The 26,279-nt window shown below is 36.1% G+C and overlaps 1 protein-coding gene across 1 annotated transcript; it reads left to right on the plus strand.

Annotated features, from left to right (window-relative positions):
- Positions 1 to 7,213: 7,213 nt before the first annotated feature.
- On the plus strand, positions 7,214 to 8,494 carry LOC131149207 (mitogen-activated protein kinase kinase kinase 18-like). Its single transcript, XM_058099453.1, has one exon. It carries the CDS (start codon positions 7,260 to 7,262, stop codon positions 8,466 to 8,468), a length of 1,209 nt encoding a protein of 402 aa, XP_057955436.1. The 5' UTR covers positions 7,214 to 7,259; the 3' UTR covers positions 8,469 to 8,494.
- The last annotated feature ends 17,785 nt before the right edge of the window (positions 8,495 to 26,279 follow it).

The raw sequence follows: 26,279 nt of genomic DNA on the forward strand, positions 1-26,279 counted from the left end.
ACCGCATCTCTGGCTCCATCTACTCAACACCCTTCTCCCACAAAGGATCAAAAAAAAAAATTCAAATAGATGGCTTAAGTTCAATAATAGAAGAAGAGGACTAGGGGGAGGGGGACGAGGACGAAGAAGGGGAGGGGGACGAGGAGGAGGAGGAGGAGGGGGAGGAGGAGGAGTAGCACCTTACAGGTGGTGGTGGGCAGCAGTGTCGGACTCTGGCGACTCCTCTGCCTTCGGCGACTCACACACAGCAGGGGGCTTGTGGCTGACTCCGGCGACTCACACACAACAGGTGGCTTGCGGTGGACTCTGGTGATGATCGAGGAAGAGGGGTTCTGTGCAGGGGGGGAAAAGGGGTTCTGTGCAACGAGGGATTATGTGCAGTGGGTGATTTGGGGATTTCTGCGCAAAGGAATGAAGTTTTCTACATAAGGTTTTTAGTGATGGTTTTTAAAAATCGTCACTAATAGTCAATAAATCGTTGGTAATATTTTCGCGCAATAGTTTTAGTGGGAATCCTACTTTTAGTGACGAACATATTAGTGACGAAATAAAATCATCACTAATAATTCATTTTTAGTAACGGTCATTAATTTCGTCACTAATGCCTTGACTACTAGTAACGAATTTTATTTTCGTCACTAATAGACCATTATTGGTAATGATTTTTGCTCCGTCACTAATATTTTCGTCACTACAAAAACCTTTTTTTGTAGTGACATGAAAAAAGCATTAAAGGAATAAATTTTATACATACATATATATATGATAATAAACTTGAGTGTCCACAATAGGATGTTAAAAGAGATTGTGGTAACAATTAATTTTTCTTAGGCAAGTCCTTGTTTCCAAGGTGAGTCCATTCTTTGAAGTAAGTTCACTTTTTTCTCTAAGTTCTATTTTTTAGGGTGAACCCTTGACTCAATATTTCAAAGTTTTTTCTTAGTACATTCCGAATGATCCAAGCATTGTCGAATATATTTATCTTTACTACGAGTATTCGATTACGACCTTTGTTTTTTTTATGTCAATATTATTATTATTATTATTTGTTGGGACTATATGATCTCAAATTAATCAACAATATAACTTCCTTTGGAAGGTACAAACCTTATCAATTGTTCAATAGATTAGTGAGTAAAAGTTCCAACAGTTGGCAATTGAGAAAAGGCACCAGCACCACGAGCATCCAATTAGAAGTGCCTAAGCAAAGGCCTTACGCACTATTACACTCAAAGAGGCCGACGAGCCATCATTTTCCAAACCGGTACCATACATAAATTATCTTCTAGAAAAGCACTAATCATTAACAACGGACTGACAATTTGATAATGATTTTCCTAAGCAAAGGACTTGCGCTTTCCACTTTCCAGGCGGTTCCATCTCCCTCCGACGCTCCTTCTTAACGGAACCTCCAAGCAAACCACTTATTAGGCGCTAACGACCGGATCTCCTCATCAATCATCATTCCCATGACCAAATCTCACTGTCAAAGCAAACCTCCTCTACGGCACTCCTGGTATTGACGATGACATTAAACATGCTTGGCGAGACGACTTCTGGTGGGGCGGTGACCACCGAAGGCCGCTGGGCTTGCCCACTAACTTATTCTCACGTTGCAAAATGCCCCAACATTTCTATTGGAACCCACAATTAACCCGGTTTCGGAATTGTTCGAATATACTCGCTAATAGGGGTGAGCAAAGTTTGGTAAAAAATCAAGTTACTTGAATTAACCAATTTAATTCGATCAGTTTGGTTCGGTTAAAAAAAAATGTGGTTCAATCTTACTTTAATTTTAGTGGAAATTTAGTTTTCGATATTTTAATTTTTCTTAACCAAATTAAATAAATTTTGTAATAATTAAAATATAAATAACTCTAACCGGGGCGGAGGATTTCATCAAGGTTCTCCAGTGACCTGTCCACTCTGCAACCTCCTCGAGTGTCACTGGACCTGGATTTGCCAATCTAGATTAGTCACACCTGGTACACCGCATTGCCTTGCTCTTATTGTGGCCTCACCCTCGTCGACTCCATGACCTCACCCTTGTTGTGGCCTTCCAACTCCAGTTTCCAACCTCCACTCTTTTATCTTTTATATGGATAAAAGATAGACAGCCTCTTGTCGAGTTAGCACAAGTAATAAGGGCGACTTATAACTTTGGTGACCTAAGGTCACAGGTTCGATTCCCCCTTAAGAGTTTATCCCGGTAAATTATCAGGAGTATGTTAATGGGCGGATGACTTTCACCCTCTCGGTTTGATACCATACCATAGTGTCCAAAGTGGCGCGATTGTGACTAAAATTCCCGACTTAAAAAAAAAAAAAAAAGTTCTCCTATCATATAATTAACAAAATGGTTTCCAACTACCCAAAAGATATATATTAAATTAATTCATAAATTTATTTTAATTAATTAATAACTAAATCATAACTATAAATTTTTAAATTAAAATCCTCAATTAAATTGATTATTAAATTATAGGATAAAATTACATTTATTCATGTTGTGATAATGACGAATCATACAGGCAAGCAACAAACTCACAAAAAAACATTTAAGTCTTTAATAAAAAATTAAACATGCATTATGTGTGTCTGTCCAATAGTCGATAATAATTATTAATTATTCTATTTAAATTTGAAAATAATAACGCAGGTGTAGTAGTATAGGGTTAGGGCAGGGCACCTCTCTACCTTACCTTAGATTCTGCATTGGACCACCTGATTTTAACTTCACATGCAGTGTATGCAGAGTGCAAACACGTAGGCAATCCAAAAGCACGCGTCATAAACGTGCACGCTCAGCTTTGTACTCCACGTGTCACTTCGCTAGCGGTCGATCCCACTTGCCCACGAAGACGCAACTACAAATGAGTACTTTCCCCAATTCCCAGTGAAAAGCGAGGAGAGAGCGACGGAGGCCGCAACCCGCACGGCCAATGCACGTGACTTGCGTGTGACGGAAGCCTCTCAATGATTGGCTGGCTTACAATCCACGCCTCCGGCCCTGATCGAATCACCCAACATCCATCCGAAGGGAATGGACGGCTACCGTCCGTCCGCCCTTCTGCTTTCTTATTATTTTGCTGGAAATGTTTTTCCTGTTACTTTACAACTAAGCCCCTCTCCCCAGTGGTTGCTTGAGGCATTGGCTTCGAATTGCAAACGTATTATAAGTACACCGTTTGATTCCCCTACTCAACTAATTCCCCTCTCTAAATTAAGTGGTTGTAGCTTCTGCAATCCTTGCATTCATATAATTATGAGTTAGACTAGGTGCATAGCATATAGTATATATTAAGTTGGTAGGATTTGACTTTAGATTAGTTGCATTAGGATATCCTAATTAAACATGGATTGTGTGATGTTGCAAAAAATTCTTATTAGAATAAATATTAAATCATGGGCTAAACATTATCCATAGTATTTTACTATTATGTTAAAGTAAATGAGGACAGACTGTATTTACGTTTAGGAGCTCCATTATTGAAAATTTACCATTAACGATAGTTGAAAACTAAGCATGAGTAACATGTTCTTAAGTTACATTTATAATATGAAATGCATGTCCTAGCAAATTCATGGAGATTTAAGGCATACTTGAATAATTCACGATCTCTCACTTGAACTATATAAAATTAATTACTCTTTTATTTTATACCCATCTTCTCAAGCTTTATGTCTAAATAATGCTTGAAATTAGATTTGCTTTAAAAAAAAGTACTAAGAAAGTCCCAACATTTTCTCTACACCAACAAATATGAATCATTTGAGTTTTTCAATGTACACATATATTTCTTATGAAATATTATTTTTGAAATGTTGTCCTCTACACAAATTTTATATCTAAGTAGTATGAATCATAGCAAGTAAAATCCTAATTGATTTTCACATTCTCACTTGTAAACAAGTCAATTTCTCCAAAGTTATGGCAATGTTGTTATTTATAACCTTTATTTTTACCAATAGCAAGTAAAATACTAATTGATTTTCACATCCTCACTTGTAAACAAGCTAGTTTCTCCATAGTTAAGGCAACGCTATTTTTTATGATAATCATTTTTACAATCATAAAAACAACTCCTCAACACTTTTATAGAGAAATCTGTTGGGTGGTCTAAGGTCTTCTCAACCCCAAAAGTTAGCTCTAGGGTGAGTTCTTGGGGTTGAGAAGGGCCTAAACCACTCAACACTGGTATCAAAGCTTGATTCACCAACATTCTCACTGGTGCGCCTTACCAGGGGAAACCTTGATGCCTTACCGAGAGAGATTGCGATACGTGAGAAAGAGATTATTGGGTTATCTCACATCGGTTGTGGAAGGGGTTGGTGGTCAGTTATTGAGTGTGAGGGAAAGTCTCACCCCTAGAGTTAACTTTTGGGATTGAGAAGATCCTAAACCACCAAACAAAATCTATGCAACTATATCTCTCTTAAAATTTCGATGTTTTACTAGGTCTACAAGTATATAGTGTGTCGATCATTTCCATTGCTATAAAAAGCTTATGGTCTCCTTATGTTAATTTGTAGTTCTTTGGATGATTCCTATAGTTTTATCTTTTTTAACACATCTTTCTTTTATCTTTCAAGAAAAGTGGTGTCATACTAACAGTGGCCTTTCTTTCATTTATAAGAAAGAAATAATATCCCAAAAATTCCTACCATATTTATACTCACTAGACCTAGTTTTTACTTTGTTTGTTTCTAATCTCTTTACATTAGTTAAGTAAAACATTTCCATATGTTAACATAATCCTTTCATAACATTCACCCTCCGCTTAGGAATGGAACCAAAGTGAATTGTATTAAGAAGCTATGGTGCAATTTCCAGGGCATAGCCCGAAAGATACAAAGGTATGTATATAATTTCAAGGCCTTAGCCCCAAAACTTGTCTTGAATTATTTAGGATTTCTTTTTGGATTTTGACAGGTGTTATGTAGAATGCTTTAAAAATAGGGAGAAATATACTGTCAACATTTTAATAGTTCATAATTAATTGTGTGGTCTAATTGCATTGGTTTGACATAAAAAGAGTTAAAATATATATTTTTAGTAAATAGTTCCATAATATAATAATTCACTCTCTAATTTAGCTATGACATTAAATGTTGTGCATAGTTTTGTGTGTGTATAAAGGTTTATGCATGTACATGAGTGCCTATTCACAAATAAAATGAATCCATGTATATGGTCCTAGGGGTGAGTATAATTCGGTCAAAATCGAATTAAACGAGTAAATTCGAACACTTTGGTTCGGTTAAAAATTTATTCAGTTCGGTTCGGTTTTTATTTTCGTTGAATTTTGATTTTTAGTTTTAGTTCATTTTTTGTGTTAGGTTAATTCAGTTAGCCGAATTAACCGAATAGTATAAATTAATAATAAATAATTATATATTAAAATATATTATAGTATATATATACTAGAATTTTATTTATTTTTATATATTATATATATATATTAAAATTTTATATATGTTAAAAATATTATATATATATATATATATATATATATATATATATAATCGGTTAAAATCAGTTAACCAATTTAACCCAAATTCGGTTTGCTCGATTTTGAGTTCTATTAAATATGAAATTTCGATTTGTTCGGTTCATGAGATTTTTTAATTGAAATTTTTTATTAGTTTAATTATTTAACCGAATTAACCAAACCGACCGAATGCTCACCGCTACATGGTTCAAGTAGATATCATATTTTAAATTTTAATGAATTTTCTTTATCAATGGTATACATTCATATATTTTAATATATTTAAAATGTTCACAATAATTAAATTCTTGAATCACAATGATGTTACTCTTGTACTGAGATGATGTGAGTTTCAATGGTTAACAATTGAAATAACATTTAATTATCCTCATGGTCATATCGAATAGATCTTATTCATAATGGAATGACAAAGGTTAATTGCATGTTTGGCCCATTTATTATGTTTTGCCTTTAAAGATAAATTAAGCTTGTGCTATATGAGTTGAGTGTTTTTTTTTTAATTATTGTTTTTGGTTTTTTATTTTTTAATATCAATAACCATGTTTTCCTAAGTTGATGTATTTAATATATATTTATATTTATTTTTAATATTAAACCTAAAACAATTTATAGTTTTTATTCTAAATATAACATTATTTAATTTTCATGTGCATGTCTAGATTAATGTTTAAATTTCAAGTTTTGATGTTTTTCTTTTCTTTTCTTTTTTTTCTTTTTTTGCATTTTTATAGACTACACTTAATTATTTTTGTGCAAAATTTAAAAACAACTGTGACATATTATATACATTATTGTATAAATTATCTCATCACTTAATTGATGGTTTATGCTGACCTTACTATCAAATTGGTTTGACTTAGTTTTAGGATTTTATGTAAACTTTCGGTTTGATTAGTATTTTTAGTACACGATGTCAAACAGTGGTCGTATGACCCATATGCCCTCATTATACGCTAATTAATTTTATTCTGCAAATAATATGAAAAGTAATGTACTTTTCAAGAATTTATCAAATAATTATTGTCACCAAATTTTTCTTGTTTGGTGGAATTAGATCACTAAATTAAGTACCTATACCTAACTTAGGATAAGTTCACTTAATTTACATAATTTTTAATAAAAAAATAATTAGTCTAAACTACTAGATTGATAATGCAAAAATAGATAGTCTTATTACTTATTTTGACTTTTACCAAATACCCATTTGGTATTAAAAATATTATGCTCCTTCTACTACCCAATTCTACAAAATTGTCCACCTCCTCACAAGAAGAAACCCCAATTCAACCATTTTTCGGTGGTTCAACCCACCCACCCCCACCTCTCCCCCTAACCCAACTTGTGATTTTCAAAATCCATTTCTCACCCAAGAAGGGTGGAATTGGAATTCCAAGTCTGGAATATGAGAATACATCCAATCCAATCTACCGTATCCAAGTCTCCTTCCCACTTCCCCTGCCCAAACTCCTTCCAATCTCTCCACGTGCACACATGTTGCCTTGCCAAATATAGCCGCCCCTGCTGCCAAACACACCCAACCCCACCTGAATCTCGCCACGTTGAAGTCTCACGCTTGAGGAATTGGAATTCTCAAGTCCAGGGAGAGAAAAAGAAACCCCCAACCAACCAATAAAATAACTCGTTAAATTCCCAAATTATTTCAACTTTCCACGGCTCTCTTATATAAAGCCATAAGGGCGTGAGGGGGCAACCAATCCAACAGACCCAAACGCTTCTTCTTCTTCTATGTCTGCTCTCACCCAAATGGACTGGACCAGAGGCCGCCCGATTGGCCGTGGCTCCTCCGCCACCGTCTCCCTGGCCACTTCCCGTCGGTCCGGCGATATTTTCGCCGTCAAGTCCGTCGAGCTCGCTGGGTCGGAACTCTTGCAACGAGAGCAGAGAATTCTATCTTCCTTGTGCAGTCCTTACGTAGTGGGCTACAGGGGAGCTGACATTAGCAGTGAAAATAACGAGCTTCTGTACAATCTTTTCATGGAGTATGTCCCCGGCGGCACCCTCACCGACGCAATTCGCCTGCGGGGAGGTGAGCTCGAGGAATCGGAAATCGGATTTTATGCGCGCCAAATTGCACAGGGTCTGGTTTATCTTCACTCTCTAGGCCTAGCACACTGCGACATTAAAGGAAGGAACATTTTCGTCGGAGAAAATGGCGCGAAAATTGGGGATTTGGGGTGTGCTAAGTGGATTGATCCGAAATCTAGATATGGCGGGGGTGTGGAGGCGATGCCGATCGCCGGAACGCCGGCTTTCATGGCGCCGGAAGTGGCTCGCGGGGAGGAACAGGGGTTCGCCGCCGACGTGTGGGCCTTGGGCTGCACCATTATTGAAATGGCCACCGGAAGTTCGCCGTGGCCGGGCGCCAACGACCCGGTGTCGGTTCTGTACCGAATAGGGTTTTCCGGGGAATCGCCGGAGATTCCGAGGCGTTTATCGGAGAATGGGAAGGATTTTCTGAGCAAGTGCCTGAGCAGAGATCCAGAGAAGAGGTGGAGCGCTGGTGAACTCCTTAAGCATCCATTTCTGGAAGAATTCAGTTCTCAAGAAAAGGTATTCCAGGAATTGAATTCAAATTCTCCCACGAGTATTCTGGAAAATGATTTCTGGGACTGCGTGGAAGAGGGAGAAACTCCGGGGGAACGGATCCAAACAAGTTCATTGAATTCTGCGGAGGAAAGGATTGGACGGTTGACGTCGTTTTCAAGCACACCCAAATGGGCAGGGGACGAGAATTGGGTCACAATTAGAAGCAATGTGAATGAGAGTGGCTCGTTTTGTGGGTCAGTTAAAGCTTCAAGTAGGGACAGGGTGGACGACCCTGTTCTTTATGAGGACTCTTCAGATGGATGTAGTGATTGTAGATTTGGTGATTGCATTAGCATTGTATTCAGTACTCACACGCACAATTGTTTACGTCAATGTCAAGCAGGATAAAAATTTATACATTCTCCAATTCTCTCTCTCTCTGTCTAACACACACACACACATGCGCAGGTATTTTGAATTTCAGAATTGCAAAAATAAATTAAAAAGAGCCAAATTGGTGTCATGAACATTAAAGACAATTGCTTTTCTCATCTATCCTTATCAGTTCATTAAAAGAAGTTAGTCCACAGGTTAGATTACTTTATAAATGAAATTGTTTCAAGCTGCAAAGGCACATTTTGCAACACACAATGAACTAATTCATTGTCATTTCCTTCCTAAAAAACAAAAAATCTTTAGCAATTAATATTTTTTGCCCTGACCTATATGTTTTGGGTCAAGATATTTTAGTCCTTCGAGGTTTACAATGTTCAAGAAGATTTTTTTTTTTTTTTTTTTTGCATTTGAAATAGTTGCATTTTTCTCCCAATTTATTTTGTTGATTTCCTACATAGCGAAGTATTTGGTAGTTGAATCCAAATCCTACAATTTAAACTTAGAGATATAAAGCATATACTTAATAGTATGTATTGAAAAAGAATATACACATACACATACACAAACTTTACCTTCAAAAAATAACTTTAAAATATTTCCTCATGTTTAAAAAATACCCTTTTCTTGTTGATAACTCTATATATCAGTCTTGACAATAAATTTAACCACTAAATGATAAGTAAAAAAGCAACAATGCCTCTAATTAGAAGGATGATGTCCTGTAAAATCAAATCTATCAGAAATGCAAAAAGAAGAGAATGTTAAAATATTATCAGTCCTGTAAAATCAAATCTATCAGAAATGCAAAAAGAAGAGAATGTTAAAATATTATCACCTTAAAATGTTGAAGGGAGTCATTTTTTCTCCCCCTACTTTAAAAACTAAAAATGGGGGGGGGGGGGGGGGGGAAATTATTAACCTTTAATGTTGTATCTCAGAGTGAAAGGGGTTCTACCTGATAGGTAATATGTGACCTATACATTTAACTTAGCTTGGATTAAGATAATAATGACTCATGAGAAAATAGGGCAATCCAAGTGACTCATTAATTTAAAGAAAACATATCTTCAAATTATATTTCTTAAGGATATTATTTTTTAAATATTTAGATTGGAAAGTGTCCTGAGAGAAAATTAATATGCCAAGATAATGAGTGCAATTTTTAATAATAATAATAATAATGATAATACTAAATCGTTACATATCGAATATGAAACTTTGATTCTTCAAAAAATTTGTACTACTTTATAAAGGGTATAAGATTAAACCAACGGTTATATCAATCAATTAACTTGTTTTAAATTTTAAGAAAACTATTAGGAAAAATAAAAAATATCAACAAAAAATAAAACCAGTATCTTTTCATATGATCGAATGAAAAAAAGAAGATATTTTCTCATCTATTAAAAGGTCATTGGTAAACAAAATGAAAGAAAAATTGAGTTAGGAGATCAAGTGGTTTGCGTTGAGAGATCAAGGAGTTCCAACCTGTGTTCAATCTATTTGTTATTTGGTGGGTAAATTAGGGTTAATCCCAATGAAAAAGCCTAGAAATCAAAGCGCCAATTATTATCCAATTCTAGATCCCATTTTGGACTGAGTAATGGAAAGTGGCAACTCCACTCACTTGCATTACACCACTGCCACACTAGTTAAGACCAAAATTCAGGGAAAAAAAAATATCATCTTTAATGTAGTACCTTAGGTGACTCATGACCCATATATTTAAATCAACTTAGATAATAATGACAGTAAAAAAACAGCTCAATCCATGCTTAGATAGTTTAACTAATTAAATTGGTTTTGATTGTCGGGTGGCTTTCCTTTTTATTTTTTTAATAATATATAACTTCAAATTATATTTTTAAGTTTTAACACTTAGATTTGAAAGCAGTGTGAGGGAAAATTAATAAAGTTAGAGTATGAGTGCAATATATTTCAAATTAATAGTATCTGACGGATACTCGGCTAATCCATCGAAATAATGAGTTCGTCCCTTTATCCTATTGTATTTAAATATTAAAGCATTATTTTAAATGAAAAATTATTGTTGTGGGATAAAATCAGCGGGACTGCTTTTTCGACTTCTGTTGACCTGAAAAGGGAAAAGAAGAAAGACTTGAAGGACCCGGGGTGTACAATGGGGGATCACTCTGATGCCTAAGTAAAGAAAATACTTTGGAGAGATTAAATGCAATAGTAAGAATGGGTGGTATGACTTACCTTACCCTCTTCCTTGCGTCCCTTCTTATAGGGGTTAGAGTTGACCCTTGGGTTGATTCGTCTTTATGGCGTGGGGGCGTGAATCGCTTCTAAGTCATAAAGCGTCTGCGTGCATGACTCCGACTATTTAAGTCGCCGGCGTAGATCTCTCCTCCTCTTTATTGGTTCAGAGTTGATAGCCCTCGTAAAAGGTTTAACTTGGGGGGTGAGGGCTAGGTATTGACCTCCTCTTAATGATTGATATATTTTGGGCATATCAGTTATAATTATTGTTAAAACTTAATATACATTGTTGATTCACAACCTAACAATTAGAGTTTTTACGTAAAGTGGTAATCTAGTATGGTATTAGAGCCGATTTTCAAGGGACCTTGGATTCTAGTTTTATTGTTGCATTTATTCTGTGGTGTTTAAAAAAACAATTATATTCTCTATCATGGGTGTGTGGGGGAGTGTTAAAACTTCATATATATTGTTGCTCCATGATCTAATAGTTTAAATTTTTAGGTAAAGTGGTAATATAATAATTGGTCGAATTCTTACATTTTAATTAGAAGAGTCTTGAATTACCACCTGAGCCTCCCTTGGGAGGCAAGTACAAATGGAATATTCTTTTACAATTCTTCCTAAAAGAGGATGTGATGTCAAAATATAAAAGGAATTATACAAAATAAATTTATTAAATTTATTATTATTTATTAATAAGTACCAATTTCATTGACTAATTAAAAAGGTCTAGGTATATATTTACTTATTCATAAATAAATCAATTCAAATTCAATTCATTAAATCCTAACCCATTAATTATTGATCTGAATCCAATTGTTAATCTATTTTGTCATTGTAACGAACCTGCTTATTTTACCAATTTTTTTCCCACGATAATATAAATCGATATAATAAATCTGGCAAATCATAATCAACATGAACCCGTGGGTACCGGAGATACATCAGAAATACAACACGGAAACTTAAGCAGCAAGAAATATAAAATCATATATATCTCATATTACCATTCAATACAATACCAGGGTTTACTACATCCATCGTATATATATATCACAAAACAATCAAAACCACTCCTAGGGTCGTTACCCAAAAATCCATCTGACCCTAGCGAAAGACTTACCCTTCAGATATGGTAGGACTAACGAAGTCTAGCGATGCGGAGCTTTATCCGCTCTTCTATCCAGGGCTCCTGAAATGTTCATATAATTTGGGGTCAGACATCTCTCAGTAAGGAAAAATAAACTAATATCAGTATGTAGCAACATGAGTATTTCCGTGTTATACATATAACAATATATAAACATATTTAAACTGTCTGTATCATATCTGGGAAACATATATAATCATATCATGGTAGAACGAATTGAATTTCCATAAACATATTTCATCTCATATGATAATAATGCAAAAACAACTCTGGAAGGTTAGTTAGCTGGTGTCATGTCTTACCTCCACATGATTGGGTTGTGTGGCTCGAAGGCGGGACCTAATAATGACTGACCGACCACTGTCAAGTCAAAAGTAAAGTCTGTAAGTACGATGGGTCTGCCAGACCTGATCTGTACACCAGGGGCACCAACACTACCATAAACCACATTGACTATCCATCCGTACGCTGCCCCGCACGACAGCAATAACACTAACATCATGATGATCATGATCACATAGCTACGGTATCGTGCTCATGTAAGCCTAAATCAAGCAACCAAGTTCTGATAACATATAACATGTGTCAAATTGTGATACATTGCTATTTCATAATAATAATAATAATAATTGTCAAATCAATATCATCATATCACATTTCATAGCATATTATCAAAATCTTTAGCCCTTACGCCGACATTTTGTATCTTATTAATCACAACTCATACGCCGTATCACATATCAAATAGAAGGTTCGGCCCATACGCCGACATATCATATAAAAGGCTTGCCCCGTACGTCGGCATATCAGGTAAAAAGCTCGGCCCGTACGTCGACATATCAAGTAAGAACATCCTAGGCCCGTATGCTGGTATATCATATAAAAACTTTGTATCATTTAATATTTTCTCAGAAAGTAGTAATTCATTAATAAATTCTACTCATGCCACACAAAATGGGTAATACCCGTATGCTGGTATATCATATAAAAACTTTGTATCATTTAATATTTTCTCAGAAAGTAGTAATTCATTAATAAATTCTACTCATGCCACACAAAATGGGTAATACACATATTTAAAAATATCATTGTTTATAGCAGTAATTCGCAAACATAATGCTAATATATATTTATTTTCCTGAAATTAAATGCTGCAAGATTATACTTATATTTTCATAAAAACAACTAGTTTAGTTTATGCCCTTACGTGATTTCTGAAAAGCCCCTACAACAACTAGTCCTGCACCCGCAGGATTCCCCGTTTAACATCCTGAAAACAATATCTTCTAGAACAGAAATTCAATATTTTTTCGTGTACAACATTTCCTATAACTATGGAAAGACCATATTTCAAATAAAAAACCTTACCCCGAATTTGGGATGGATTCCAACTTAACCCCACAAACGATCTACTCCAGTAGAATTGAAAAGAACTTTCCTAGGAGTGTTGTGGTGGCCTCGGATCGTCGAACCGGCAAAAGATCGGCCTGAAATCCTAAAGAGAAGGAGGGAAAATCGAAAGGAGAGAGAGAAGGATATTTTGCGTGAAAATCTGCTGAAAAATCAAGTTTAGGGCAATTTATACACTGGCCTTCGTCGATGTCGTCGATGAGCTACATCACCTCGTCGACAAGGTCACGAAGGAAGTTCATCGACGAACGTTTGATCCTCGTCGACGAAATTCAGAGCTATGAAATAGTCTTTCGGTAACTTCTTATCGACGAAATTCACCCTCGTCAACGAGCCCAATATGCCACTTCGTTGACAAATGCAGAGGCTTGCTATTCCTCCTTTTTAAGTTTCCATTTTTCTTCCTCTTCTATTATTTAAATACCATAATTCCTCCCGATTGCTACAGTCACTCCTATCAAAAGAAAAAAAAAAAAAATAAAAGTACTTTCTCATCTATTATAAGATCACTCGCAAAAAAGACAAAAGAGAAAAATTAAGTTAGGAAATCAAATTGTTTATCTTGAGAGATCAAGTAGTTTATGTTAAGTGTGTTCTTCAATCTATTTGTATTTGGTGGATAAATTAGGGTTAGGGTTAGGGTTAGGGCTAATCGCAATGAAAAGACCTAGATATCAGAGCCTATTATAATCCAATTCTAGATGCCATGCATTTTGGATTGCAGATTGGAAAGTGGAAACTGGTAACCCCACCACAGCCCACCCCACCCCACCCCACCCAACCAACATTACGTTTCACCTTCAGATTCATAATTAATAATGTATACAAAACCCCATCACCGCCAAAACGCAAGGGGTTGGGGCTCCTACCTCCCCCTACCAACAGGGGCGTAGCCCGCAACAAGCTAGGGCCCCGTCCAAGTGGGCAACCCACGCCACCCTCCCAGCTCTTTGAATTTCTCTCCTTCATGTTCATGACTCAAACACTTACTATTATTATATAATTAATTGGCAGCTGGGAGTTCTCTACCAGCAAATCTACTTCCTTATTAAACAAACGAGGGTTTTGATCACATGGAGTTCTGTCACGGCCCTTCAGGGTTTTGGTAACGTCATGTTTTGTCACTAACTCTTGCTTTGACACCACTAATTACGCAGAATGGGTTAAGGTTTAATCTTTTTCTTGATGGGTTAGTCGAGCAAGTATTCATATTTGTGTAGTTGATTAGAGGGCTTCAAGAAATAGAAAGTGATAAATTATAGGGATTTAATTTATATGTGTATATATATATTTTTACTATTTGTATTCATATTTGTCTAGTTAATTAAAGTGTTACAATGAATGTTAATTGATGATTTATAGTGATTTAATTTATATGTATTATTTTCTACTATTTTTGTATGTTTAGGTAATAGCATGAGATAAATATACTAATTATGTTAGTTCATTGATTTTCTTTTAAAGTTGTTCATTGATTTTTTATTTTTTTTTTAAAAGCAGTTTTCAATCATCATCAAAGAAATCCCATAAGACAATTTTTGGAAATCACTTCGCATTCTAGATAGTAGAAAAATGACTTAAATTCATTTCACTCGGTGTTTGTATAAGTTAAATTCAGTTTGTGCATAAGATTGTTGATGAAGCGAGGTTACTTTTGCTTTAATAATAAAAAAGTTCTATTTTCATTTGCAAAATAAGCATACAAAAAATATTTTTTTTTGGGAAAACACCAAAAAAAAAAAAAAAGAGAGAACAAAGAAAGAATTATGTTAGATGGTTGCTATTAAGGTTTGAGAAACCACCACACCTTCAACGTGGGTGAGTATGCTATATTTATAATCACAGAAGATAATTACAATTAAATGATATCTCAAATAAAATGAAAATTAATCTCCTAGAATTAATGAGCTACAATCATGGGTCAATGAATCTATATTTGGGAAGCCTATGATAGAGCCGTGTGATCGTCAACACCCCTCGGCAAACTGAGCATTGGATTTGAATAGACGTGAAGTTTGGATAAAAAAAATTCAAATAGAGGTCGAGGAATACTCTTGGTGAAGATGTCGACAATGTGAAGATGAGAAGGCACATACCGAGTTTGAATTTTTCCAACAAGAACTAGTTTAGCAGAAAATGATAGTCTAATTCAACATGCTTGGCACGCTTATGGGTAACCAAGTTGGAGCTCAAAAAGATTGCACTCTTGTTGTCACATAAAAGGAGAGGCGGTTTGGGAATGGAAACCTAGAGATTACATAGAAGATGAGTGAGTCAAAGCAGTTCGACAATAGTGTAGGCAAGAGCACGATACTTAGATTCCCAGCTATAATGAGAGAAAGTAGGTTGCTTTTTAGCATTCTAGGAGACCAAATTGTCACCAAGAAAAATATAGTAGCCGGAAGTAGTATGACGTGTGTCTAGGCTGTTGACTCTATGAGTCCAATCCAGTTTTTGATAATGACAAATCACTTGATATTTGATTTGTGCATTGAGTTTGTGAACAAGACTTACACTGAGCATGCACGGAAAGATAACGAGTCATGGATGCCATAAAGTAAAGATTATACATTTTAGAAAGTACCATGGAACTCAAAGAGTATGAGAATTAAGATGCAAGTGGCAAAGGTCAAGAATGTTTTGGAAATGGGTATTTAGAACTCATGTACTTACATTTTCGTATGATTTATCTTGAGGCTCAATACAACTTAGAATGATTTTAGGATTCATGCATTTCATGTAGATCATTAAGGTACATACATGAGCTTAGAAATATTTTTAAAATCATGGAAAAGTTGTTTTATAAAAGACCCAAGTAAAGAATTAAAGTAGAATTTTAAACTGAAAATGAATATGTGTGAAAAAGGAGACTTCGGTAGCCTGAAGTTATCCTCAGGCGCCTGAAGATTAAGTTCGGTAGCCTAAAGAATTAAAGGGGAAAGACAGAACCTGGCAGAGGTACCTCGGTCGCCTGACCTTGGAACCTCAGGCGCCTGAAGTTGCCACTTCAGGAGCCTGAAGTCGAGTTCGGTTGCCTGAACTCGCGGGAAAGCCTAAAAATCAATTCTTTATTGAAAAGACATGCGAGGTATCTTATTGATCCAACGGATGAGATCAATCCTAAGGGTAATATACTATATATTATGAATATCTAAACTAGAACGAAAAAAAGGCTAGACACACAAGAAAGAGAAGAACACACCTTGTTGCAAGATTGTTGATTATCTACTCTTAGTGCTATTCGATTGCATATACATCAAACTCAAATCTTCAAGCTAGGGAAAATCAAATCAGTTTTTTAAAGGGAACTTGTTTACTCTACTGTACTTCAATCTAGTATTGAGGTTTGATATTTCAAGTTATTAGTCTTGTGAACTTTACAAGTATTGATTTTTAGTGTGCCTATTCATACAAAAATTAATTTTCTAAAGAGATCATTACTTAAGAAAGTTTATCTAACTTGGTGGATTAAATTTTGATTCAAGAGAATATAAATATACATATATTTTCTCAAAGAGCTTATTATTGAAAAACCTAGTTTTGATTAAAAGGGTGATCTTGAAAGTACCCATACATATACAAAGCTATTTTAAACAAGATCATTATTTGATGTATGTCGTGTGATTGATTAAAAGATTTGATTCAAGTGTGTGGTTTCTAAAAGGATCTATCTTTAGATACATTAGAGCTTGATTTAATATCCTTGGTACGTAGAACTATAATTTTAATTGAGGGATATTTTCTACAAATTAATATACTCAGTTTTGTGATTGAGTACATGAAATAAAACTTTGTGATTTTGATTAAGAGTATATTCAAGACAAAGTTTTTTGCTAACTAGTTCACTTCAATTATATAAGTGTGCATTTTTGCAAAGTGAACCAAGAACCCTAGTTTATTCCAAAACAGTTTGAATTTATCTTTACTTGAAAGTTTTGGTTAAAAAGAGATTTGTGTGTTGAGGCATATCATACATAAAACGATTTTATTGTTTTCATTCATTCACGAGCTCCAAGTTATATTATATGTCAATGTTTTAGGAATTTGAATTGTACTCACCAGCTTTTGTTAGAAGCATTGTTTTTTAGTGTATTTTTCAGATTCTATTGTATACACGGTTCGGTGTGTGAATTGGTGTGAGAGGAGAGAGTTGTATCTCTTGTAAACAGCGGAGTAGGAGGAAGCTGCGCCTCTTATAAGCAGCGGATTGTAAGGGAAGCTCCGTCCCACTTTAAGGAGCAGGGTTTTAGTGAATCCTTGAGTGGTTGCTCAAGGCGAGGACGTAGGCCAAGTCGGCTGAACCTCGTAAAACTGTGTTTGCCTTCTCTATTCCCTTCACTATTTATTTTCAGCATCGCATTTAATTTCCTGCTTGCTTGTGTATGTTGAATAACTTTATACACACTTAATTGAGTAAAAAGGAATTCATTGGTAAAATAACTTTAATTCAGACATAAGTTTCTATCATTAATTAGTTAAACTTAAAAATAGGGATTTATTGGTAAATAGGTTTCAAAGAATTTTTAAAATACCCAATTCACCCCCCCTCTTGGGATTACACCTTAATCAACATAGGCAACTAGCCCAGTCGGTATCAGAGTATGCAATAAGAATACTAAGAGCAGCTGTAGAGATCTGGAGAATTATAGCAACTAAATAATAAAGGAAAAAAGAGAAAAGGGATTTTTCCAAGGGGGCTCAGCAGGGTCTCGTCGACGAACATAGAATATTCGTCGATGAGTGGCCTTCTTGGGAATGTCGACGAGGACACGTGTCTCGCCGATGAAGAGAAACCGAGAGCATGTTTAAGGACATATGGGCTTGTCGATGAACCCATAGCCTTCATTGACGAACTTCCTTTTCAGGTTCGTCGACGAGGCCACGTGTCTCGTCGATGAGGCCACGTGGATAGTAATCTATATATAAGCCAAAATCAGGATTCAATGAGGAAAAGTTAATTTTTTTTTCACATTTTCTCTCTCTAGCTTGGTTTCTTTAATTTCTTTCTAGATTTCCAGCTTCAATTCTCACCGATTTGACGATCGGAAGCTACCACGTTACACCTGGAAAGATTCTCTACAATATTGCTGGATCAGAATTTTGATTTGGAGCGTTTGGACACCATCCCAAAATTTGGGTAAGTTGGTTATTTTAAGTTGTATAAATTATTGGGTATTTCTGGACTGAGGAGAATGTGTTGGAAGGTATTATACTAGTGTTTGTTTATTTGTTGGGGAAATATAAATTTCAGGATGTTGAGCTGGGAACACACGAGAGTGGGTTTGGTTAGATTTGTGAGCTTCTCAGTAAGTCAGAGAAGGGGATAAATTAAGTTAGCATTTTTCATAAAATTATTTATTAATATATAACATTTATTTTCAGAAATTACGTATATTATAGTACAATGTTTGAGAATACTACTATTGAACACAAAAATAGATTTAATACACTTTATCATAAAATATGATTTCATATCAGAGTTTATGTTTAGAATATTACTCACATATTTGTGGCATGAGTATAAATTTCCATGAAAATTATGTTATATCATAATAATATGATTTTTATGGAATAAGCATGTTACGATAGTTTTCAGAAAAACCATAAAAATAGTATAAGAACTATGGTTGAGAAAATTATGTTAATCAGTGCAAAAATTTCATGTTTAGTATGTTAAGATATAGCCAGTGAAGATGCCGTGATTTATAGTCGATGTAGGTGTCGTGATTTACATTCGGCGCAGATGCCATAATTATGCATGTTATGTCAGAAATTAGGAAAATATTATCATGTCAGATATTACTTTGAAATATGAAATGGCTATGTACTAATAATATGAAATATATTATATGTTATTTGGACCCGGATGGCTTAGTTTAGATTTCAGAGCACAATATCGTAGCTAATAGATCAAGTTCAAATTCAAGTTCAAGTACAAGTTCATGTTAGTGCGACCACACATCTCAAATATAGTCTGGGAGATGGCAGTCGATGTGGCTTTAGTGTAGTACAAGTGTCCCCCTAGCAGTATGGACCAGGTGGGGCAAGCCCATCGTACTTACAAACTCATGTTGACTTAGTGTGGTCAGCCAGCCATTGCTAGGTCCCACCTACGGGCCACACAACCCAGTCATGTGGGGGTAGTACATGACATCAACCAGCCATCCATCCAGGGTATTATTTCAATATTATACAGTTATAAAATATGTTTACATGATTACAGAATTTATTATGTTATTTATTATGATATGATGAATCATGTTTTACTCTGAATTTGTACAACCAGTTTTATCACACATATATATAATGTACAGTTCATGTTTAAGCACCATAATTCTTATGTTGTCACACACTAATATTAGTTTATCTCCCTTACTAAAAGACATTTCATCCCAGCATTACAAACATTTGAGGAAATCCAGATAGAAGGGTGGATAGAGCTCTACAGTAGTAAAGGTTGATCGAAGTACCCTATCAAAAAGGTAAGTGGTTTGAGCTAGGGTCAGATTGGTTTTTGGGTTATGACCTTAGGGTACTTTTTGGTCATTTTATGGATGTTTGTATATATATATATATACAAACATCCATAAAATGACCAAAAAGTACCCTAGGGTCATATATATATATGATAGAATTAGTAGAACTGTGGTATTGTGTCCGATGTTGTATGACATGTATGTAATTTATGTTTTCCGCTGCTTAAGTATCAGAGATGTATGACAGGTATATCCCCAGTACCCATGGGTTCGGGTTGATCATGAATATATCAGTTCAGTAGGATATCAGAGTTATTATGAATGTTGTTATGTAGAAGAAAAAACAATAAATATGAATATATGTACATGGTAAAAATTAGGTAAGTCATTTTAGTTTGGTATTAGAGCCTAGGTTGCTAGGTTCTATATACTTTAGAGTGCAGCAGAAACAATACCAGAGTATAGGAAAAAGGATTTGAGGTTTTGTTCTGTAGTGTGGAGGCAGGACTTCCATGGTGGTTTCTGTGTCTTTTCTAGGGTAACGATTTTAGAAAAGCCATAGTAAACTATTGTCGAATTGTGTTTCTAAAGTGTAGGACCAAATCTTGATTTAAGATAAGGATGTCAAGATAGTGGTTAGATACGTAAATTTTAAGGATAGGGTCCCTAAGCCATGCTTATTGTCTTTTTAGGATGGACCCTGGGGGTGGTAGTGCTCATGCAAGTGGTAATGAGGGTATAGGGCCCTCGGGTGCAAGCAGAGGTGATTCAGACGTGGTATTATGCAGTGTAGCTCAGAAAGTCATGGCTGAGATTGCACGAAGTTCTAGGAAGCAGGGAGGCCCGTCTATAACTCATGAGTGTATGATAGATAAATTCACCAAGATGAATCCTTCGACATTTTTAGGAGGAGCTGATCCTGCAGTTGTCGAAAACTGGATTCAGGAAATTGAGAAAGTATTAGCGGTACTGCAATGCACAGAGGAGCAGAGGGTCTTATTTGCCACCTATGAGCTGATAGGATGGTGGACTGCTGCAAAACTATTGGAGGATCAGATGTTAGTACCTATAGCTATGACTTGGTGCCGGTTTAGAGATTTTTTCTTTGGCAGATACTTCTTGGCCACTACTAGAGAAGATAAAGTAGAGGAATTCCTAAATTTGAAGCGGGGACAGTAAACAGTCCAGCAGTACGCGACAAGGTTCATAGAATTGTCTCGCTTCGTCTCGTATATCATTCTCGATGAGGCAAAGAAGGCAAGATAGTTTGACAAAGGTTTGAGGTGAAAAATATATAAACAGGTAGTAGTGTTGAAAGTGCAGGACTTTGTTGAGTTTGTAGACAGAGTAGGTGTGGCAGAGGCCAGTGAGAGGATGAGTACAAAGGAGCAGGGATAGAAGAAGAGGTCCACGCCTTCAGGCCTTCAGTAGAGATCTATTCGGGACCCATGAAGGAGAGGTAATTATGGTAGGGGTTAGAAGAGGGAGATGAGGGACTGTGAGGTTCAGGGTATGCAGACCTACCCTGTCTATCTAACATGTGGGAAAAGGCACTTGGGGGATTGTTGAGCGGGGAGAGGCGTCTGCTATTGCTGTGGAGGACCAGGACATTTAGTACAAGATTGCCCTACACCACTTTGTACCGCTCCTGCTCCCAGACCTTATCGGGGAGTTTATCGGGCACCCCGTGAAGGCTATCATAGGAATATAGCCCTAGCGAGGGTTTATGCATTGATGTCGGGAGATGCTAAGACCACAGGCGATGTCGTGACAGGTACCCTTACTACTTTATCATATCAAGCTATTGTTTTTTTTTTATTTGTGTGCCACCCATTCCTTTATATCTGTGGGATACGTTAAATTGCCTGGAGTTGAGACATTGTTATTAGATGTTGAATTGTCAGTAGCTACACCAACAGGGTTAGGGGTGAGGCGTCGTAGGGTGCTCAAAGGCTATCTAGTAGATATTCAAGAGAGAGTATTACCAGCTGACCTAATTGTACTAGACATGCATGGATTCGATGTAATATTGGGTATGGATTGGTTGGCAGCTAACTATGCTAGTATCAACTGTCATATGAAAGAGGTGATATTTAGACCAACAGGAAAGCAAGAATTCAAATTTGTGGGGTCGCGGTTCCATTCCCTACCTCAGTTAGTGTCAGCTATTCAGACGAGAAGATTACTTCTAGATGGATGTCAGGGGTTTGTGGCTTATGTAAAGGAGGTAATAGAAAATGAATTAAAGCTTGTCAGTGTACAAGTGGTAAAGGAGTTTCTAAACATTTTTTTTTTTCCAGAGGAGCTATCGGGGTTGCCTCCCGACCGCAAGATAGATTTTAGGGGTGAGCATAATTCAGGGAAATCCAAATTAACCAATTTAACCACCCAAAATTGGTCGATTCAATTCGGGTAAAAAAATTGGTTTGGTCTATTCGGTTGGGGTTCACCAAATTTTGATGAATCAGTTTTCGGTTTGGTGAATAGGAAATATAAATCCGATTAATCGATTTAATAATTACTTAAATTTCAAGCATAAATTAACTAGGGTTTACTGTTAGTGTTTATTGGTCCACTCTGCACTCCGCAGCCACTGTTCTCGACTCCTCTCCACTCTCGAGTCTTGACTTCTCTTTCGGTCCTTCTCAAGTTCTCGACTTATCCATCTCCACTTCTCAGTTCAACAGTTCTCCAATTCTCCTCTTCAGTTCTCACTTCCATTCCCTTTGGCTCACCTGAGGTCCCCATTCCCAAATCTCTCTCAGTTCTCCCTCTTTGTGGCTTCACCTGTCTTGAATCCCTCTTCAACATATGTATCAGCACCAGGAATTGTTCAGTAGATTTCTAGTCTCCAGTTCGAATTGATGACCCATCAGTTTGAGCTTGAAAGTTCCCTTCCATAGGACATGAATAGATGCATTAATGACTTGTGAGTAATACTTTTCAGTTGAAGGTGCCTATTTTTATTTTTATTTGATAGCACAACAAAATTATTAAGAGGAAAGGAGGTAATATAAACTAAAGGCAAGAAGTCCTAAGAACTAAAACAAGGAAAAAAGCCAAGAAAACTAAGACAACTTATGTAGAAAGCCCTTCAAATGATTCCCATCACAACTTAAAGAGCACTTTATCCTAGCATCTGAAATTTCTTCATTTAAACTTTGTCACAATCCAAATCTCATTTCTTGACCACTTGGAGAATTTAATCTCAAGCCCTTCTTATCTAGTAAATTGAGCATTTCTCCAACTATAACATATCCTTGCTCCTTTCCAAACTGCTCACCTTTGCACAGTTTCTTTGGAAGTTATTTGCTCTTTGAGGTAGACAAGAAATTTTCTTACCTACTTAGTATCTTATGGGTTAAGATAAACATTTTCTTAGTATAAAGAGTCATTATATGTTATTGCACTGCGGGGATTTGATTGGGATTAGAAAGATGAGAAATATGGATTCATAATTTATAGACCAAGAATTATGATATTGTTCTCTTGTTTCTGTAATTACTTGCCATTATGCACCAGGTCATGTATGCTACTCGCTCTTCTGATGTTTAATGTCGTATGTAACATTTGAGGGTGTTGTAGGCAAATAATAAAGTTTAAACTCATGTAATTATTGCCATTGTTTTTTTTTGAAACTACTATGCCTTGTAATTGTATAATATTTTGCATCCAAATTAATGTGTAGCCCCTTCAAAGGCACTGGCTTCCCTATCCCTAAACAACACCCCTTTCTACCTCCATCCACCCTTGTTTTTTGTTTTTGTTTTTGTTTTAATAAAATTAATAAATGAGATGCAAAGTAAAAAATTTATAATTATATTCTGTTTTTAATAATTAATTTTAAATAATTTCGGTTAAATTCGGTTAACCGAATTACCTGAATAGTTAATTCGGTCGATAAAGGTTCGGTTAATACTGTTATCTTTGGTGCAACCCCAAGAGGGGGGTCAATTGGGTATTTAAAATTTATCGCCCAGGTTAAACTAGATAAACAGTATTACTTAACCTAGGGTCTGTCTATGCATATGTAAACCTAATCATTCACAATATAACATACACGTGCAGTAAGTAAATTTCGAAAATGTAAAGAACACGCACAATATGTTATCGGGGTTCGGCCAACTGTGCCTACGTCCTCGCCTCTAGCTCGCAAGCTAGAGGATTCCACTAATAGCTTACTTAAGGGTGGAGCGGCACCGTTTACAACCCGGTCAAATAAACACAGGGCTGACCTCAACCTTAACCAGGTCAATTAGCGGGGTTAACCTCAACCTACACGCCTTAATAGGACGACGCACCTAGCTTTCCTAACCGGGTCTAAGCCAATCCGGGACTATTCCAGGGCTAGTCTCCCTCTTCAGGCCTGTGCCTAGATATACAACAAACGTGTATTACAATCAAATGGTACAGTGATTGTGCTTTCGTGTAAAGTAGATATGTACCTAGTTACGTGCAATAACATACACCACAAATGATATAATATGTAAGCTCAATGTGGTCTTAAGATGTCTACTCTCAAATAGATTTACTATCGATGTAATTGGTGCGTGAGAGTGCAAACCTATATGATCTTTGTATCACTAGATATTCAATCTAAATGCTCAAGCAAAGATATTAGCCACACTTCACATATTTCAATCAACAAGTTTTCTCAATATATATGAAGCTCAAGTAGTATATGGATTTAGTTTGCAAAATGAGATTAATCTTTTTTATTCAGCTAAAAATATAAATCAATGAATATAGCAACAAAGACTTTTCTCACACAAACAAATATCTCTTTAAATATTTATCAAGATGAAGCTCGCTAGATATTTGAAAGTATTTTGAAAATATTTTGCAACCAAGAACAAATACAGTCTTCTCAAGATATTGCAATAAAGGTGCAAGCTTAGAAGATCTATCAAGGTCTTCTTAGGATAGACTTATCAACAAAGTCCCCTAAGAATCCTTAGGTTTGGCTCTTAAGAAAATCGTGTCAATCAAATAGAACAAGGAGAGCAAACCTTTTCAAAACAAACACTCAATCGACTTAGAGAGGGTTTAGACAATAGTAGCAAGTATGAGTGAATGAGGCTTAGATCTGAGTATTATGGATATTTGAACATAAGAGAGAATTTTTAATCAAGTAGGGTAATCAAGTTGCTAATCTTCCCAAATGAAGGGGTATAAATAGAGCACCCATAAAATATGACCATTAGGGGTATAATTGGGAATATTAGAAAAGATTAATGATGTTTTGAATATTTTAATCCTAATAAAAATAAGTTTAAACGCGGTAAAAATCAGGGCAACCCGAGAGGTCCGGTCGACTAGAACAAGTTCGGTCGACCAAGTCTCATATGCTTCGATCAACCAGGGGACTTTTGAACTGAAGGCTCGGTCAACCAGGAGAGGGCAATTTCTCAATTTTTCGAGGTTCGGTCGACCAGACCATTTTGAATTGGTTGGTTCGGTCGACTAGATAGCTGAGAATTTTCCCGAGGACCCTCCGGTCGACCAGGTAGTTGGAGTACAAAAAAAGGTCGATCGACTAGATGGTCAAACTTTTGACCCAGGGAGGTTTCGGTCGACCAGGGCTTTTTGAACTACCTGGTTCGGTCGACTAGGTGGTCAAAATGTTGACCATAGAGGGTTTCGATTGACCGGAACTTTTGAACTATTATGGTTCGGTTGACCAGGGCCTTGGTCAACAGTTGACCCAGGTCTGGTTCGGTCGACTAGGCCAAAATGAACTAAGTTGGCCGGTCGATCGAAAATGCACCAAGTGTGCATTTCGGTCCCGTATTGAAAGATACAGACTCTATTCAAGTGCCTAACAAACATATATGCAAGTGTATGTGTCCTAGGGTCATTTATGTCTAAAATTAAGACACCAAAAAAGTCCGGTGTCGGTCGACCAAAGGGAACACCCTAAAGGTCTTTCTAAGGTCATTCTCATTCACGGTTTGTTTGAGCTTATGTATTATTATACATGTGATGTGTGTGACAAGCCAGAGCCCTAGTTACTATTATAGACCAATTAATTGAAATATATTACAACATTGAATAGAAGTTGGTCTTCAGGCTTTACTTGCTTTGTGCACATCCTGATCTTAACATTCTTAGTTCCTACATAAAAACTCAATCACCCATTAGTTGCAACGAGTATTTTTCATAATCAAAACTGGGCATGACCAATAAGGTCAACAAATACCTCTTATTCAGTCGGTTCGGTTAATGGAAATGTTTAATCGAAATTTTTGGTTAATTCGGTTAATTGACTGAAATTCACTGAACCGACCGTCTGCTCACCCCTAATAGATTTTACTATCGATTTGCTTCTAGGGATAACACCAATCTCTAAAGCTCTTTATCGAATGACTCTAGAAGAATTAGGAGAATTAAAGGATCAGCTATAGGATTTTTGGAAAAAAAGGATTATCAGACCTAGTGTATCATCGTGGGGAGCTCCAGTTTTATTTGTGAAAAAGAAAGACGGGAATGTGAGAATGTTAATAGATTACCGGGAAATAAACAAAGTAACAGTTAAGAACAGGTATCCTCTACCTTATA

Source organism: Malania oleifera, chromosome 2 (assembly GCF_029873635.1).
Source record: "Malania oleifera isolate guangnan ecotype guangnan chromosome 2, ASM2987363v1, whole genome shotgun sequence".
NCBI classification, from domain to species: domain Eukaryota; kingdom Viridiplantae; phylum Streptophyta; class Magnoliopsida; order Santalales; family Ximeniaceae; genus Malania; species Malania oleifera.